This window comes from Muntiacus reevesi, chromosome 20, assembly GCF_963930625.1.
Source record: "Muntiacus reevesi chromosome 20, mMunRee1.1, whole genome shotgun sequence".
Classification (NCBI taxonomy): domain Eukaryota; kingdom Metazoa; phylum Chordata; class Mammalia; order Artiodactyla; family Cervidae; genus Muntiacus; species Muntiacus reevesi.
In genome coordinates this window covers 7,404,553-7,419,506 of record NC_089268.1, presented here as the reverse complement: position 1 = coordinate 7,419,506, position 14,954 = coordinate 7,404,553, and the positions used below count along the sequence as shown (strand labels likewise).

General features: G+C 37.0%; 1 protein-coding gene across 1 annotated transcript in view; it reads left to right on the top strand.

The window, feature by feature from the left end:
- HCRTR2 (hypocretin receptor 2) overlaps positions 1–14,954 on the top strand; it is a 137,017-nt gene that overhangs the window by 81,668 nt on the left and 40,395 nt on the right. The window contains exon 2 of the mRNA XM_065913128.1: positions 10,756–10,934. Within this exon, the coding sequence (XP_065769200.1) occupies positions 10,756–10,934 (179 nt within the window). The remainder of the gene's footprint in view (positions 1–10,755; positions 10,935–14,954) is intronic.

Below are 14,954 nucleotides of genomic sequence, written 5' to 3'. Positions count from 1 at the left end.
GGGGGTTTTACCCTTTGCGGACAACACCGATGGTCTCTCCTATTTCATAAATCTGCTCACTGTAATGATTCTGAATGACTCCTTTCCTGCTTTCCAGATAGATTGCTCATGGGAGTTAAATAGATGCTGTCTTCTATGTGTATTCAATTGCTTTTTTATTGTTTTTCGTTTAGGAAAATTTTATTTCATCTTGATTCATTCATTTATTTAAGTATTTAATTTAAAAGATGTTAACCATGTGTGTGTGTATTTATGTTTATATTATAAAGGATATTACAATTCATGTAATGTTTCAAACTCATCTCTTAAGTTACAGGGTGAGCAGTTTCAGTCTTTCACTGACACTTTGTGGCAAACGGCGGAACTACAGTATTGCTTAAGATGATTTCTGACATGTTTTATATGTGTGATATAACAAATAACAATCAAGAAATTGTCATGTTACACATCAGTATACATTCATATATACATTAAAGAAAAATTCAGAAGTTGCAGGGTTATTCATTAAGACACTATCTAAATTACAATGTTACAACCTACTACAAACAGCATTTCGATTTCACAAAGAAATAATTTCAATTATATCTTAAAAAATCATGTGTTGACTATCTTTAACACTGTTATTAATACATTGGAACTGAGGTGCATTTGAATAACTATGTTTTCTTTCATTATTTTAGCTTTTCACTAATTTTTTTAACAATCAAAAATGAGCAACTAAGATTGTTCCCTAGAATTTTCATTCTATGCTTAAGATTTTAGAGGAATGTTATTGATGGTTTCCCTGGTGGCTCAGCTAGTGAAGAATCTGCTTGCAATGTGGGAGACCTGGGTTCTATCCATGGCTTGGGAAGATCCCCTGGAGAAGGGAAAGGCTACCCACTCCAGTATTTGGCCTGGTGAATTCCATGGACTATTCCATGGGGTCGCAAACAGTCGGACATGACTGAGCGACTTTCATTCACTCACTCACATTGTTGGGTCAAAAATTTTGTTTCCCATTTTTTATAACTACTTGTTTTCATGGAAAGTGATTTTTTAAATTGTGATAAAGCATTCATATTTTAAAATTTACTTTAACCATTCTCAAGTGTACACTTAATTGGCAGTAAGTACATTCACATTATCATTCAATCATCACCATTATATATCTCCAGAACATTTTTCCTCTTGTAAAACTAAAATTCTTTCTACTTAAACGATTACAACCCACTCTCCCCTCCCCCTGCCAAGACCCTGGCAACTAGCATTCTTCTTTCTGTCTTAGGGATTTGACTAAGTACTTCATATAGGTAGAATTATATAGTCATTGTCTTTTTGTGTCTGGCTTATTTCAGTTAGCATAACATCTATATATTGTTTTAATGTTAAATAAATATGAAAATGCTTAAAATAACTTGAAATATTTAGTGCAGATCTTTCAAGATGCACAGCATGCTAATTATATATCATACAGTCTCCTCTTTATATCATAATCAATTGCAAGTTGACATATATAGTTCAAGACCTACATGTATGTTTAATAAAAGATGCAGTCTCACCAACAGATTAACAGTGTATCACCATAGTTTAAATTTGTCCAAGTGCAAGGACTAATTTGAGAAATAAATTTTTAAAAAATTAAAAAAATAGAAATAAATTAACTTTGTCCGTATATAGTCTGATGGTTATTAAAACAAAAAGTCAGTTCACCATAAATACAGATTAAAGTTGCAATGGGCTTTTTGTGTTAATACTTTCTTTTCCCTTTTGAAAGTCAGTTTAAGTTTGGCCCATCCAATTACGGGCAACTGGCTTCTTAAAAGCTGCATGTCTATATTATAGTTTAAATCCCCCTCTACGTCACTGGTTACAGATGCCCTCATGCAACTGGAGTCATGTACCATCTGTCAGCACTGCAGGGAAAAGATGCAAGGTATGAATCATCAGATGCTTACAGAGAAGAGATAACAGACCAGATGAGGGGTGAAAGAGAAAGGAATAAATGGACTTTTATCTTATCATCTCAAAAAATCTGTTTCAAAAAAAATCCATGTTAGAGGTATTAATAGACTTTCACTCAATCTACACCCCCACCCTCTGTTATCCCCTCTCACCCTTATGTATACCACCAACCCTCACCTCTTCCTGGTTAATTCAGGCCCACTTTAAAATGCAGACTAATCACCAAGTAACTTTAATGTTGGTGGATCATGATCATTCAGAGAACCAGTTTCAAAAATAGTACCAGGTTCATGTCTCAGACCTACCAAGGCTCATCAAAAGGCTGTATATGGGGAATTGAGTGCCAGGAAAATAACTGACAGACGGCCAAGTTCCCTGCCAAGTGTCAGACTTTACTTAAAAGAGGAAAATAAATGCTCCATTCAGCCGCTGGGTTTTTTCCTCTCCTTTTAAAGAATTTCATGATTCTTTACAATATCAAGGCAGCAACACACTGTAAGTGTATGAACAAAGCAATGCTATGAATATTTAGCTATTGCAAAGAAAGTTTTGAGCAGTGTTTGCAATGGGAGAAAAGCTGTTGAAACCAAGAAGTGTAAGAGAAAGAAAAAGCCCAGCTCAAATTGAGAAAGAGTCTTTGTACCAATAAGAAAATAGCAACAAAAAATGCAAAACCCAGAATAGCCCATAATAATTTTAGAATATGATTCATGATCAGGAAAGGTATAAGTAATGCTCTTTTCTTAATTTACACTGCTTTTTTCTTTTCAAAAAATTTTATTGTAGTATATTTGATTTACAACGCTGTGCTAGTTTCAGGGATACAACAAAATGAATCAGTTATATTTATATGTATGTGTATAGGTTTTTGCAGAATACTGAGTGGACTTCCCTGTGCTATGTTATAGATTCTTGTTGTTTATCTATTTTATATATAGTAGTGAGTATATGTTATCCAAATCTCCTAATTTATCCCTTCATTCCCCACATTCCCCTTGGTGCCCATAAGTTTGATTTTGAGATCTGTAAGTCTGTTTGTTTGTTTGTTTGTTTTTAAATTATTTTTATTTTTATTTTATTTTATTTTTTTTTTCCATTTGTTGTGTTTTATTTATTTAAAATAAGTTCACTTGTATCATTTTTATTATATTCCACATAGAAGTGATATTGTATGGCATTTGTCTTTCTCTAACTTCACTTAGTCTGATAATATGTAGGTCAAAATAATTTATGTTACTGCAAATGGCATTATTTCATTTTTGATGATGTAATATAGTTTCAAAAGAGAAAAAAGTCATGTAGAGCTAGACTAAGCAAGAGAAATTTCATGAAACCAACTCTATCATTTGAGTTGTTGGTTTTTGTTTCTTTCTTTCTTTCTTTTTTGTTTTTTTTGAGGGAGTAGTATTTAGTTAAGTTTAATATGGGATTGAAATGGAGTGTGGTCCCTTCTAAATAGAGGAATGGCATTAGCAAGCACTTTGATGTGGAATATGCTTGATATAAAGTGAAATATCTAACTAATCCTGCAGCTCTGAAGTATGGACAGAATTGCAAGATGTAAGGGAAAGTTCAACAAGATGGGTGGTAGAACGGCTATCTGAGGATTTTTCATTTAATCCTAAAGGAAAGGAGAGACTCCTGTTGAAAGAGAAAATCTAACTGATGTGAATGGTACCAATGGATAAAGTGGACAGGAGTACAGAGCAGGGTGCAGGGAGGCCACTGCAATGCTACAGCTAATGGCTATCACAATCTAACCAAGCAATTGTAGTGGGAATAGAAAGACAATTACAGATGTAGGGTATTTGGAGGATTTTAAACATAGGTTACAGAGGAGAAAAAAGAAGAATGTTATACTTCAGAGAAGTATAAAGTCCAGGCAAGAGAATATAGGAAAAGATAATGAATTTAGCTCTGTATAATTTTGATGTCTTACAAGGAGAAGTCTGTGTTTCCAATGAATCTTTAATATTTTGAATGGTGCAATGAATAAATTAACAAAATATGGATATTTGTTCAATCCAAATTGAGGAGATGTGCCCCCGAATGTGTGTTCAGTTCTGAATAGCTAACTCATTTTAAAAGAATTGCTGGTTATCTTCAGTATTGTCTCAATAAAGAGACCAGGGACATGAGAAGGATAACCTTGCTATCATGTATGAAGGATCTGGCAATGTTTCACCAAGAGAAATTAAGTTTCAGGAAATAGGAATAGTCATAATCTTTAGTCAAGTTAAATTGGAAGTAGTCAAACAGGAGATGGCAAGAGTGAACATTGACAGTTTAGGAATCAATGAACTAAAATAGACTGGAATGCATGAATTTAACTCAGATGACCATTATATCTACTACTGTGGTCAAGAATCCCTTAGAAGAAATGGAGTAGCCATAATAGTCAACAAGAGAGTCAGAAATGAAGTACTTGGGTGCAATCTCAAAAATGACAGAATGATCTCTGTTCATTTCCAAGGCAAACCATTCAATATCACAGTAATCTAAATCTATGCCCTGACCAATAATGCTGAAGAAGCTGAAGTTGAAAGGTTCTGTGAAGAGCTACAAGAGCTTCTAGAACTAACACCCAAAAAAGATGTCCTGTTCATTATAAGGGACTGGAATGCAAAAGTAGGAAGTCAAGAAACACCTGGAGTAACAGGCAAATTTGGCCTTGAAGTACAGAATGAGCAGGGCAAAGGCTAACAGAGCTTTGCCAAGAGAACGCACTGGTCATAGCAAACACCCTCTTCCAACAACACAAGAGAAGACTCCGCACATGGACATCACTAGATGGTCAACACCAAAATCAGATTAATTATATTCTTTGCAGTCAAAGATGGAGAAGCTCTATACAGTCAGCAAAAATAGGACCAGGAGCTGAGTGTGGCTCAGGTCATGAACTTCTTATTGCCAAATTCAGACCTAAACTGAAGAAAGTATAGGAAAACACTAGACCATTCAGGTATGACCTAAATCAAATCCCTTATGACTATACAGTGGAAGTGACAAATAGTTTCAAGGAATTAGATCTGATAGAGTGTCTGAAGAGCTATGGATGGAGGTTCATGACATTGTACAGGAGGCAGTGATTAAGACTATCCCCAACAAAAAGAAATTTAAATAGGCAAGATGGTTGTCTGAGAAGACCTTACAAACAGCTATGAAAAGAAGAGAAGCAAAAGGCAAAAAAGAAAAGGAAAGATATACCTATCTGGATGCAGAGTTCCAAAAATAGAAAGGAGAGATAAGAAAGACTTCCTCAGTGATCAAGGCAAAGAAATAGAGGAAAACAAGAGAATGGGAAAGAGTAGAGATCTCCTCAAGAAAATTAAAGATACCAAGTGAACATTTCATGCAAAGATGGGCACAATAAAGGACAGAAATGGTATGGACCTAACAGAATCAAACAATATTAAGAGGTGGCAAGAATACATAAAAGAGCTATAAAAAAATGATCTTCATGACCCAGATAACCATGATGATGTGATCACTCACCTAGAGCCAGACGTCCTGGAATGGAAAGTCAAGTGGGCCTTAGGAAGCATCACTATGAACAAAGCTAGTGGAGGTGATGGAATTCCAGTTGAGCTATTTCAAATCTTAAATGTTGATGTTATGAAAGTGCTTCACTCAATATTCCAGCAAATTTGGAAAGCTCAGCAATGACCACAGGACTGGAAAAGGTCAATTTTCTTTCCATTCACAAAGAAGGGCAATGCCAAAGAATGTTCAAACTACTACACAATTGCACTCATCTCCCATGCTGGCAAAGTAATGCTCAAAATCCTCCAAGGCAGGCTTCAACAGTAGGTGAACTGTGAACTTCCAGATGTACAAGCTGGATTTAGAAAAGACAAAGGAACCAGAAGTCAAATTGCCAACATCCATCGGATCATCAGAAAAGCAAGAGAATTCCATAAAAACATCTGCTTCTGCTTTATTGACTACACCAAAGCCTCTGGCTGTGTGGATCAAAGCAAACTGGAAAATTCTTCAAGAGATAGGAATACCAGACCACCTGACCTTCCTCCTGAGAAATCTGTATGCAGGTCAAGAAGCAACAGTTAGAACTCTACATGGAACAATGGACTGATTCTAATTTGGGAAAGGAGTACATCAAGTCTGTATATTTCAGCTTCTTCAGCATTACTGTTTGGGGCGTAGACTTCAATTACTGTGATATTGAATGGTTTGCCTTGGCAATGAACAGAGATCATTCTGTCTTTTTTCAGATTGCATCCAAGTACTGCATTTCAAACTCTTTTGTTGACCATGATGGCTACTCCATTTTTTCTAAGAGATCCCTGCCTATAGTAGTAGATATAATGGTCATCTGAGTTAAATTCACCCATTCCAGTCTATTTTAGTTCACTGATTCCTAAAATGCTGATGTTCACTCTTGCTATCTCCTGTTTGACCACTTCCAATTTTCCTTGATTCATGGACCTAACATTCCAGGTTCCTATGCAGTATTGCTATTACAGCATCAGACTTTACTTCCATCACCAGTCACATCCATACCTGGGAAGCCTCCATAAGTCTTTTATCCTTCTCCATCAGAGGGCAGACAGACTGAAAACAAAAATCACGAAAAGTAACCAATCTGATCACATGACCACAGTGCTGTCTAACTCAATGGAACTATAAGCTATGCCTTGTAGGGCCACCCAAGACAGATGGGTCATGGTGGAGAGTTCTGACAAAACGTGGTCCCCTGGAGAAGGGAATGGCAAACCACTCAGTATTCTTACTGGAGTACAGTGAGCCCCTAATCCAACAGGACTGGTGTCCTTGTAAGAAGATGGCCATGTGGATACAGAGAGGCAGGAGAAAAGACCATGTGATGATGGAGGAGAAAGAGACTGGATGCACAGAGCCACACGCGGGCAAGGCCATGTTAATAGCCAACCGCCTAAAGCCATGAGAGCAGCGAGGAAAGAATTATCTACAAGTTTCAGAGGCAACATGACCCTCCTGACCTTGACTTTTGACGTCTGACTCCAGAACTCTGTGAAAATATGTTTCTGTGGCTTTAAAACACCCAACCTGTGGTACTCTTAAAGCAGCTCTGGGAAATTAATACAGGTATGATGTAGAAAAAAGAGATAACTTTATTCCTTGGGTTCCAGAAACGAATAAAGAACCCATGAACAGAACTGAAGGGGAAACAGACATCAACTCAACATGAATAAGAACTTGCTGGTAGGTAAATTCACCACAAAATAGAAGCCAAGGCCTTAAGCAAGTCATAAATTATTGTTGTTTTTGTTGTTTAGTTCCTAAATCATGTCCTACTCTTTTGAAACCTCATGGACTGTAAACTGTCAAGTTCCCCTGTCCATGAGATTTCCCAGGTAAGAATACTGGAGTATATTTCCACTTTCTTCTCCAGGGGATCTTCCTGACTGAGGGATTGAACTTGGGTCTCCTGCATTGGCAGGATGATTCTTTTACAACTGAGCCACCAGGGAAGTCCTACGTTGCAAATTCCCCACTATTAAAAATGTGCAAGCAGAAATGAATCAGGAATACTGCAGAGCTGATTTATGCATCTGATTAAACCGATGATCTCCGACTCTAGAATTCAATGGACAGGCATTAAAGTCTTGCCAAAGAGAGGTAGACAGCTGCCTTTCACCTTCTGCTTCACTGATAAAGGCTGATATATAATAGAATGGTATACATGGTGTATAAGATTAAATCTAAAGCCAGCATTTACTAGCTATTCATTCTTAGGTAGATTCCATAACCTCCCTTGCATCAGTTTTGCACATGTTAAACAGAGTTCTCAATAGTAATCACTTTATAGTGTTACTATGGAGATTAAACTAGTTAATAATTTAAATTGTTTATAACAGGACACAGGAAATACATGCTGATTGGTCTACTTGCTCTCACATTACTTAGACATTGTGCATTAGCACTGTCCTCCCATCACTGCCATTCTTCACTCCCAAAATATGGAGAATTTGGAGTCAAACTAGAACTGATTGTATGTTTTTAAGTCTTATTTTCTCTTCTAGATCCCAAGTTGCACCATTTGGACCATTTATTGACCAAGTATCTGAAGCGTGATTTTCTTTTTCCAGTTTTCTCATAACAAGCCATTATAATGTGTTTGTCAACTGATAAGATGGGTTTGTGTGTGTGTGTTTCAAGCATTTCTGAGAAGTAAATGATTCAGCAGCAGCATTTTCAGACAATAAAGACTACAGTTTATCCTAACAAAGCTCTCCTGAGTTTTCAGTACTTATGTGCTAGAGTTGGAGGAAGATGTGAAGTTTTCACAATTGAATCCTCAGAAATTCAGATATTTCATTAAATGAGCATCTGTTGGTGACTGGAGTATAATTTCAGCTTCAGGAGCTAGTAAAAAACTTTTTCAGCGTATGACACTCATAATAACTGGTACATAACTGTCAAAAAGAAATCCTCACTAAGTGACTCAAATTTAACAGAATACACTTTTACTTCTTCACTATGGAAGGTTACTAATCACTGCATCACTTGGGTGCATGGATGACAGCTCTGACAGGTTAACAACACTCCAGGTAAATTCACAGTTACTTAGTTACATTCCATGAAGTAAATCCATCAACAGATGTGGGTGTCAATGCTTATACCTATATAATTCTGGGACCAGTGATTACATAACCTTTGGATACATCAGAGGGAGGACAGAGAATCAAGGAACTAGATGCTCTTTCCAGAGTGAGCTGCTTAGTGACACAGCACATGTTTTAAAGAGGGGGATGCTCTGAGAAAATGAGGGAGGCTTGGCTGTGAGCATATGTTTGATCTGAGGCAAAGTCTAGAGGTCAACAAGGGTAGTAGAAAGGAAAGCGTTTCTAGAATTTAGATGTGCTTTTTTAAAATAACTCTTTCAATTTTTTAAATAACTCTTTTATTCACAAAAGAAGGTAACCAATGTGGTGGAACGACCAGGGCTTCACTTGGTGTATAAGCCCAACTGTGATGGTGATTCCCTGCTTTATAAGCCATTTGTCCTCAACAAGTTCCACAAAACCCCTGTGTGTCAATGACATCATAATATACAAAACATCAGTAATGATGAATTCCCTTGGGATTGTCACTGAGATTAAATAACCCAAGGGTATGAACTATCCACCTCAATATCTGGCAGTAATAGGGACTGAATAATTGTAGACTTTTGTCTTTAAGTGTCTTCATCTCTTTTAAGTCTTAAAGGCAGAGTTTGGGAGCAGATATGGGTCAATATGATGGATGAGGCAATACCACAGTTCATTGAAAAATAGCAAGCTCTTTATTCATCTCAATTCAGCAAATATCAATATTTCTTAAGTATCTACTACATGCTGCCCCACTGAGGAGACAAAATGATAAATCAAAGATTGCTCTTTAATTTCTGAAAAATGAAATTCAAAATCAAGTAAAATAAACACAGCTTTATGAGCCATTGAGCAATGTCTTGCAAGGTAAGGGAACTGATTTTAAGCATATATTGAGAATTCACACAGACTGACTGATTCAGTGAAAACCCAGGGCAGCCTTAAATTATCTCCCTTTGGCAATATTTATTTGTGGCATTACAGGGGTACTAGCCAGCTTGACAGGATTCCCTCATCAGACCTGTTTTCTTTGTTTAGTTACTGCCTTAGTCTGTCAATACTGCTCTAACAGATTACCGTAAACTGAATGGCTTATAAACAACTGAAATTTGTGTCTCAGTTCTGGATTCTAAGAGTGCAAGTTCAAGGCTCTGGCAGTTTCAGTGTCTGGGCAGAGTCCATTTCCTGGTTCATAAACAACAGGCATTTTTTTTGCTGTATTCTCACATGGTGAAAGAGGTGAAAGATCTCTCTATATAAGGAGAGATCCCTTATATTAGCTCCCTTTATAAGGACCTACTGCCCTTCACAAAGCCTCTACCCTCATGACCAACTCATTTTCCAAAGGCCCACTTCCTAATACCATCACATTAGGAGTCAGGATCCTTTATTTTTTTAATTGAAGTATAGTTGATTTACAATGTTTTGTTAATTACTGTAGTACAGCAAAGTGATTCAGTTATGTTTACATACACATATACATTCTTTTTTTAGTATTATTTTCCATTATGATATCATAGGATATTGATTATAGTTCCCTAAGCTATATAGTAGGTGGGTCTTCCTAGGTGCTCAGTGGTTAAAAAATCCACCTGCCAATGTAGGAGACACAGGAGAGGTTGATTCAATCCCTCAGTTGGGAAGACCCCCTGGAGTAGGAAATGGAAACCCACTCCAGTATTCTTGCCTGGAAAATCCCATGGACAGAGAAGCCTGGCGGGCTACAGTCCACAGGGTCACAAAGAGTTGGACACGACTGAGTGCCTGAGCATGCAAGTAACTATACAGTAGGGTTTTGTTGTTTATTCGGTCTATATTTAAAGTTTGCATCTGCCAATCCCAACTTCCCAGTCTGTCGCGCTCTCAGCCCCTTTCTCCTCCGCAGCCACCAGTCTGTTCTCTACGTCTGTGATCCTGTTTCTTCTTCAAAAATAGGTTTATTTGTGTCAGATTTTAGACATCCATGTATAATGGATATTGTGCATTATTTGTCTTTATCTGACTATCTTCACTTAATGCAATAATCTCTAGTTCCATCCATGTTGCTGTAGATGACACGATCTCATTTTTTCGGGGCTAAGTAATATTCCTTTGTGTATATGTATCGCATCTTCTTTACAGGGGGTAGGATCTTAATACATGAATTTCTGTTTCATGGCACCTTCCACAACATGGACATTTAGTCTATAACAGAGACTGTTCCTTTTTCTTTCCGAATCAGTGTGTGTGGCTGTGTGGAAGAACCACCACATGAGGACGGTGACCAATTACTTCATCGTCAACCTTTCTCTGGCTGATGTGCTTGTGACCATCACCTGCCTTCCAGCCACATTAGTTGTGGACATTACTGAGACCTGGTTCTTCGGACAGTCCCTCTGTAAAGTGATTCCTTATTTACAGGTAAATGTTTTTTGCACTTTTGGGGGTTCAAACAGAGAAACTACCAAAAAATGCGTAATCATTTTCATTTATAGCCATGGCCCATTAGTAAACACCTTGTGCATTGAGAGAAACTGGCAAACTTTAGGAAAGTGATACTAGAAACTTTCTGGGTAAAGAAGGTAAGTTCTGAGTAAAAAAAGAGTCAGAATTCTGTAATTAGCAATAGATGCTGTGTAAACCTGTGGCTTCTTTGATCTCTAATTTTCTGATTATAAAATAAGGAACTTGAGCAAATCAATGATTGAGGCTGTCCCAATCCAAATAATTGAGTATTGTTTTTATAAGTAGTCTCATTTACTGCTGAGGAATAAAGAGCTATACTGTCAAAGCTGTACACGGAATATGTTTTAGTGCAGGTTTGCATTAAACTACCATACTTGGAATCTCTATTCTGCCATTCACCGATTGTATACCATTGAGCCAAATACATAAGCTCTTTGAGATTCACTTATTTTAAAAGATTAATAAGCTTGATTATAAATATGTCTTGTGGTTGCCAACCACAGCTGCTCTCATTTACTTAGATAACTGTGTAAACCACTTGGCACAGATATTAGTCTCTGAAAGACTATGGCCTAATAAAAACATAGTATGTTCTGAATAAACATGTCATCATCATTATCTAGTGTTCTATTGCTCAGTTCTGAAATCCTCTTTTCTATAACTCGCTGCTACAACAAATTAAAACCAAGTACTTCCAGAAAATACTTTTCTGATTGATAGTCTAATATCTCTTAAATCTTTAAAAAATTTCCCAAGCTACTGTTCATAGCCACAGTTCTAAAAGACCTGGATTCCCTTTAGCAATTGGACAATGAGTGAAATGGTGGCCAATCCCCACTAGTTCCCATGACCACCCTCCACCATCTAGTTCTTATTCCATCTTGCCTCCAAGATGGTATCATAATTATTTGGAGGAAATGACAACATGAACCCCATGATGACAAATGGAGGCCAGAAGAACAATTGAATCTAAACACGGACCTTAAACTTTTCAGAAAAATTGACTTAAAATGGATCATAGACCCAAATGTAAAATGCAAAGGGGTAAAACTCTTAGAAGATAACTTAGAAGAAACCCCAAATGGCCTTGAGTATTTTGATGACTTTTTAGATGTAACAACAAGATGTGCTGCTTGAAATAAATCATTGATAAGCTGACTTCATTAACATTAAAAACTTCTGCTCTGCAAAATTCAGTGTAAACAGAATGAGAAGACAAGGCGCAAACTGGGAGAAAATATTTGCCAAAGATATGCATAATAAGTGACTGCTGTCTAAAATAAGCCTCCCTGGGTGGCTCAGTGGTAAAGAATCTGCCTGCCAAGCAGGTGACATGAGTTTCATCTCTGGATTGGGAAAATCCCCTGGAAAAGGAAATGACAACCCACTGCGGTATTCTTGATTGGGAAATCCCCATGGACAGAGGAACCGGGTGGACTACAGTCCATGAAAAGAAGCAGACACAACTTAGGGACTAAACAACAAAAACTAGTACCTAAAATATACAAATAGTTGTTAAAACTAAGCAATCTGGAAGCAAACAACCCAACTGAAACGTAGACCCAAGACCTTAATGACATCTTACTAAAGAAGATATACAAATAGCAAAGAACCATATGAAAAGATGCCCCTCATCACATCTCATCAGTGAGTTGCAAATTAAAATAATGAAATATCACTACACACTTAATAGAAAGGCCAAACTATGAAACTCTGACAACAACAAAGGCTGGCATGGATGTGGATCAACAGGAACTCTCATTCCTTGCTGGTGAAGATAACGAAAAATGTTGCAACCATTCTGGAAGACTGATTTTTTTTTTTAACAAAATAAAATGGTCCCAATATTTGATACAGCAATTTCACTCCTTGATATTTACCTCTCAAAAGTTGAAAATTTACATACACAGAAAAGCTGTCATGCAAATGTCTATTGCAGCTTTATCCATGATGACAAAAACTTTGAGGTAACTAAGATGTCATTCAGTAGATGAATAGATGAACTAATTGGAGTACAACCAGATAATAAAATATTATTCAGTGATTAAAATAAATGAGTTATGAAGGCATGTTCAGTTCAGTTCAGTCACTCAGTGATGTCTGAGTGACTGCATGTCATTGCAACCCCATGGACTGCAGCACTCTAGGCTTCTGTGTCCATCACCAACTCCTGGAGCTTGTCCATCAAGTCGGTGATGCCATCCAACCATCTCGTCTTCTGTCGTCCCCTTCTCCTGCCTTCAATCTTCCCAGCATCAGGGTCTTTTCTAATGAGTCAGTTCTTCACATCAGGTGGCCAAAGTATTAGGGCTTCAGCATCATCATCAGTCCTTCCTCCCAATGAATATTCAGGACTGACTTCCTTAGGGTTTGACTGGTTTGATCTCCCTACAGTTAAGCCTTGAAAGGAATTATTTATTACTAGGTGAAAGAAGCCAATGTGAGAAGGCTGTATACTGCATAATTCCAATAATATGACATTCTGAAAAAATACAAAACTATGGATACAGAAAAATTATGAGTGGTTCCCAGGTGTTGGAAGGGATGAATAGGCAGAGCACAGCGTATTTTTAAGGAAGTATAATGTATGAACTATAATGCTGTATACATGTCCCTAAATATTTTGTCCAAACTCATTCAATGTACAAATGTACAGTTGTAACAAATGTACCACTATGATGGGGGATGTTGGTAATGGAGGTCCAGAGTGTATAGGAAATCTCTATACTTAATCTCTGTCCTTAATTTTTCTGTGATTTTAAAAATATTCCAAAAATAAAGTATTAGTAAAAGCAAAAGTTGAGGGAGGTCATAAATAGTTCATTACTAGAAATTGTATTAATTGAGTTTTTGTATCTGAAATGTTACAACGAGATTTTTAGCTCAATAATTCTTTGGTTACCCATTATAAAGAGAAGTAATAAATTCTTAGGTCAGACATCACTGATTGAGTAGTAAGTGGGAAATGCCATGGTAGTTATAAACCTCACTGCAAACATTAAATCTAACTGTAAGGTTAGTTTGTATCAATCAGCTGAAAATCATGTGTGGATTGCAAAAATAAATTATAGCAGTTTTTGAGAGAAATAGTACACTGATCAACAGAGAAGAATATTGCCATAGGGAAGAAATCACTAAACAATTGTCTTATGGAGTTTGCATGGAGACACTAGGAGAATCATAAACAGCAGAGAATTTTAATATTTCACCAACTCTGTGGTACTTCTAACAAGCTTTTTTATTTCTTTTGGTTCCAGTAACCACCCAGGGAGAAACTTGGGGGATCCCTTAAGTTTCAAGATGGCTAAATTTGCCCAGAATCTTCTGCTGTCTGAGAGAACATTTCAAGTTCTCTCTGCAAAGCAGAAGTTTCTCTGATTAAGTGTGGGATGATGGGCAGGGTGCATCACCCTGTGGTAGGTGCAGTCCTGCTCTAATGCACAGTGATAACATCTAAAGATCAGGTATCACAAATTCTCCCGTGTGCAGTCAAAGGCAGATAGAAAGTGGTATGTAACCAGTGAGTGATGCAAAGCAGGAGTCTCTGTTAATGTTTGTTATTGACAGTATTCTTTTGAGCAGCACAACTTAAAACAAATCTTACAGTTGAAAGAACATCTTCATAGCTTGATAGATTCTATCTGCTTTCCTATAAAGTGTCCACTTTAGTCAACGCCTAGGTTGACCTTCTTCTCCATTATCAAGGACAAAACTATTGATAATCACAAGATTTGAGTCAGATGGGAAGAATTAGACCCATTCATCCATCATTCAATATTACTTCTTGATGGGAAATTGTAAATGCACAAAAATATTAGGGGCACTAGTAAAACTGAAATATCCAAGTTATCTCAGTGTTTATTGTCTGTTTTCCATTGAATATTCCCAAATAGAAGGAATAATGCCAATGTGCAATATCTGAGTAGTTTTTTTTCCCTTAGCTGTGATGGTCTGAAACGTATATTCCCTCATATG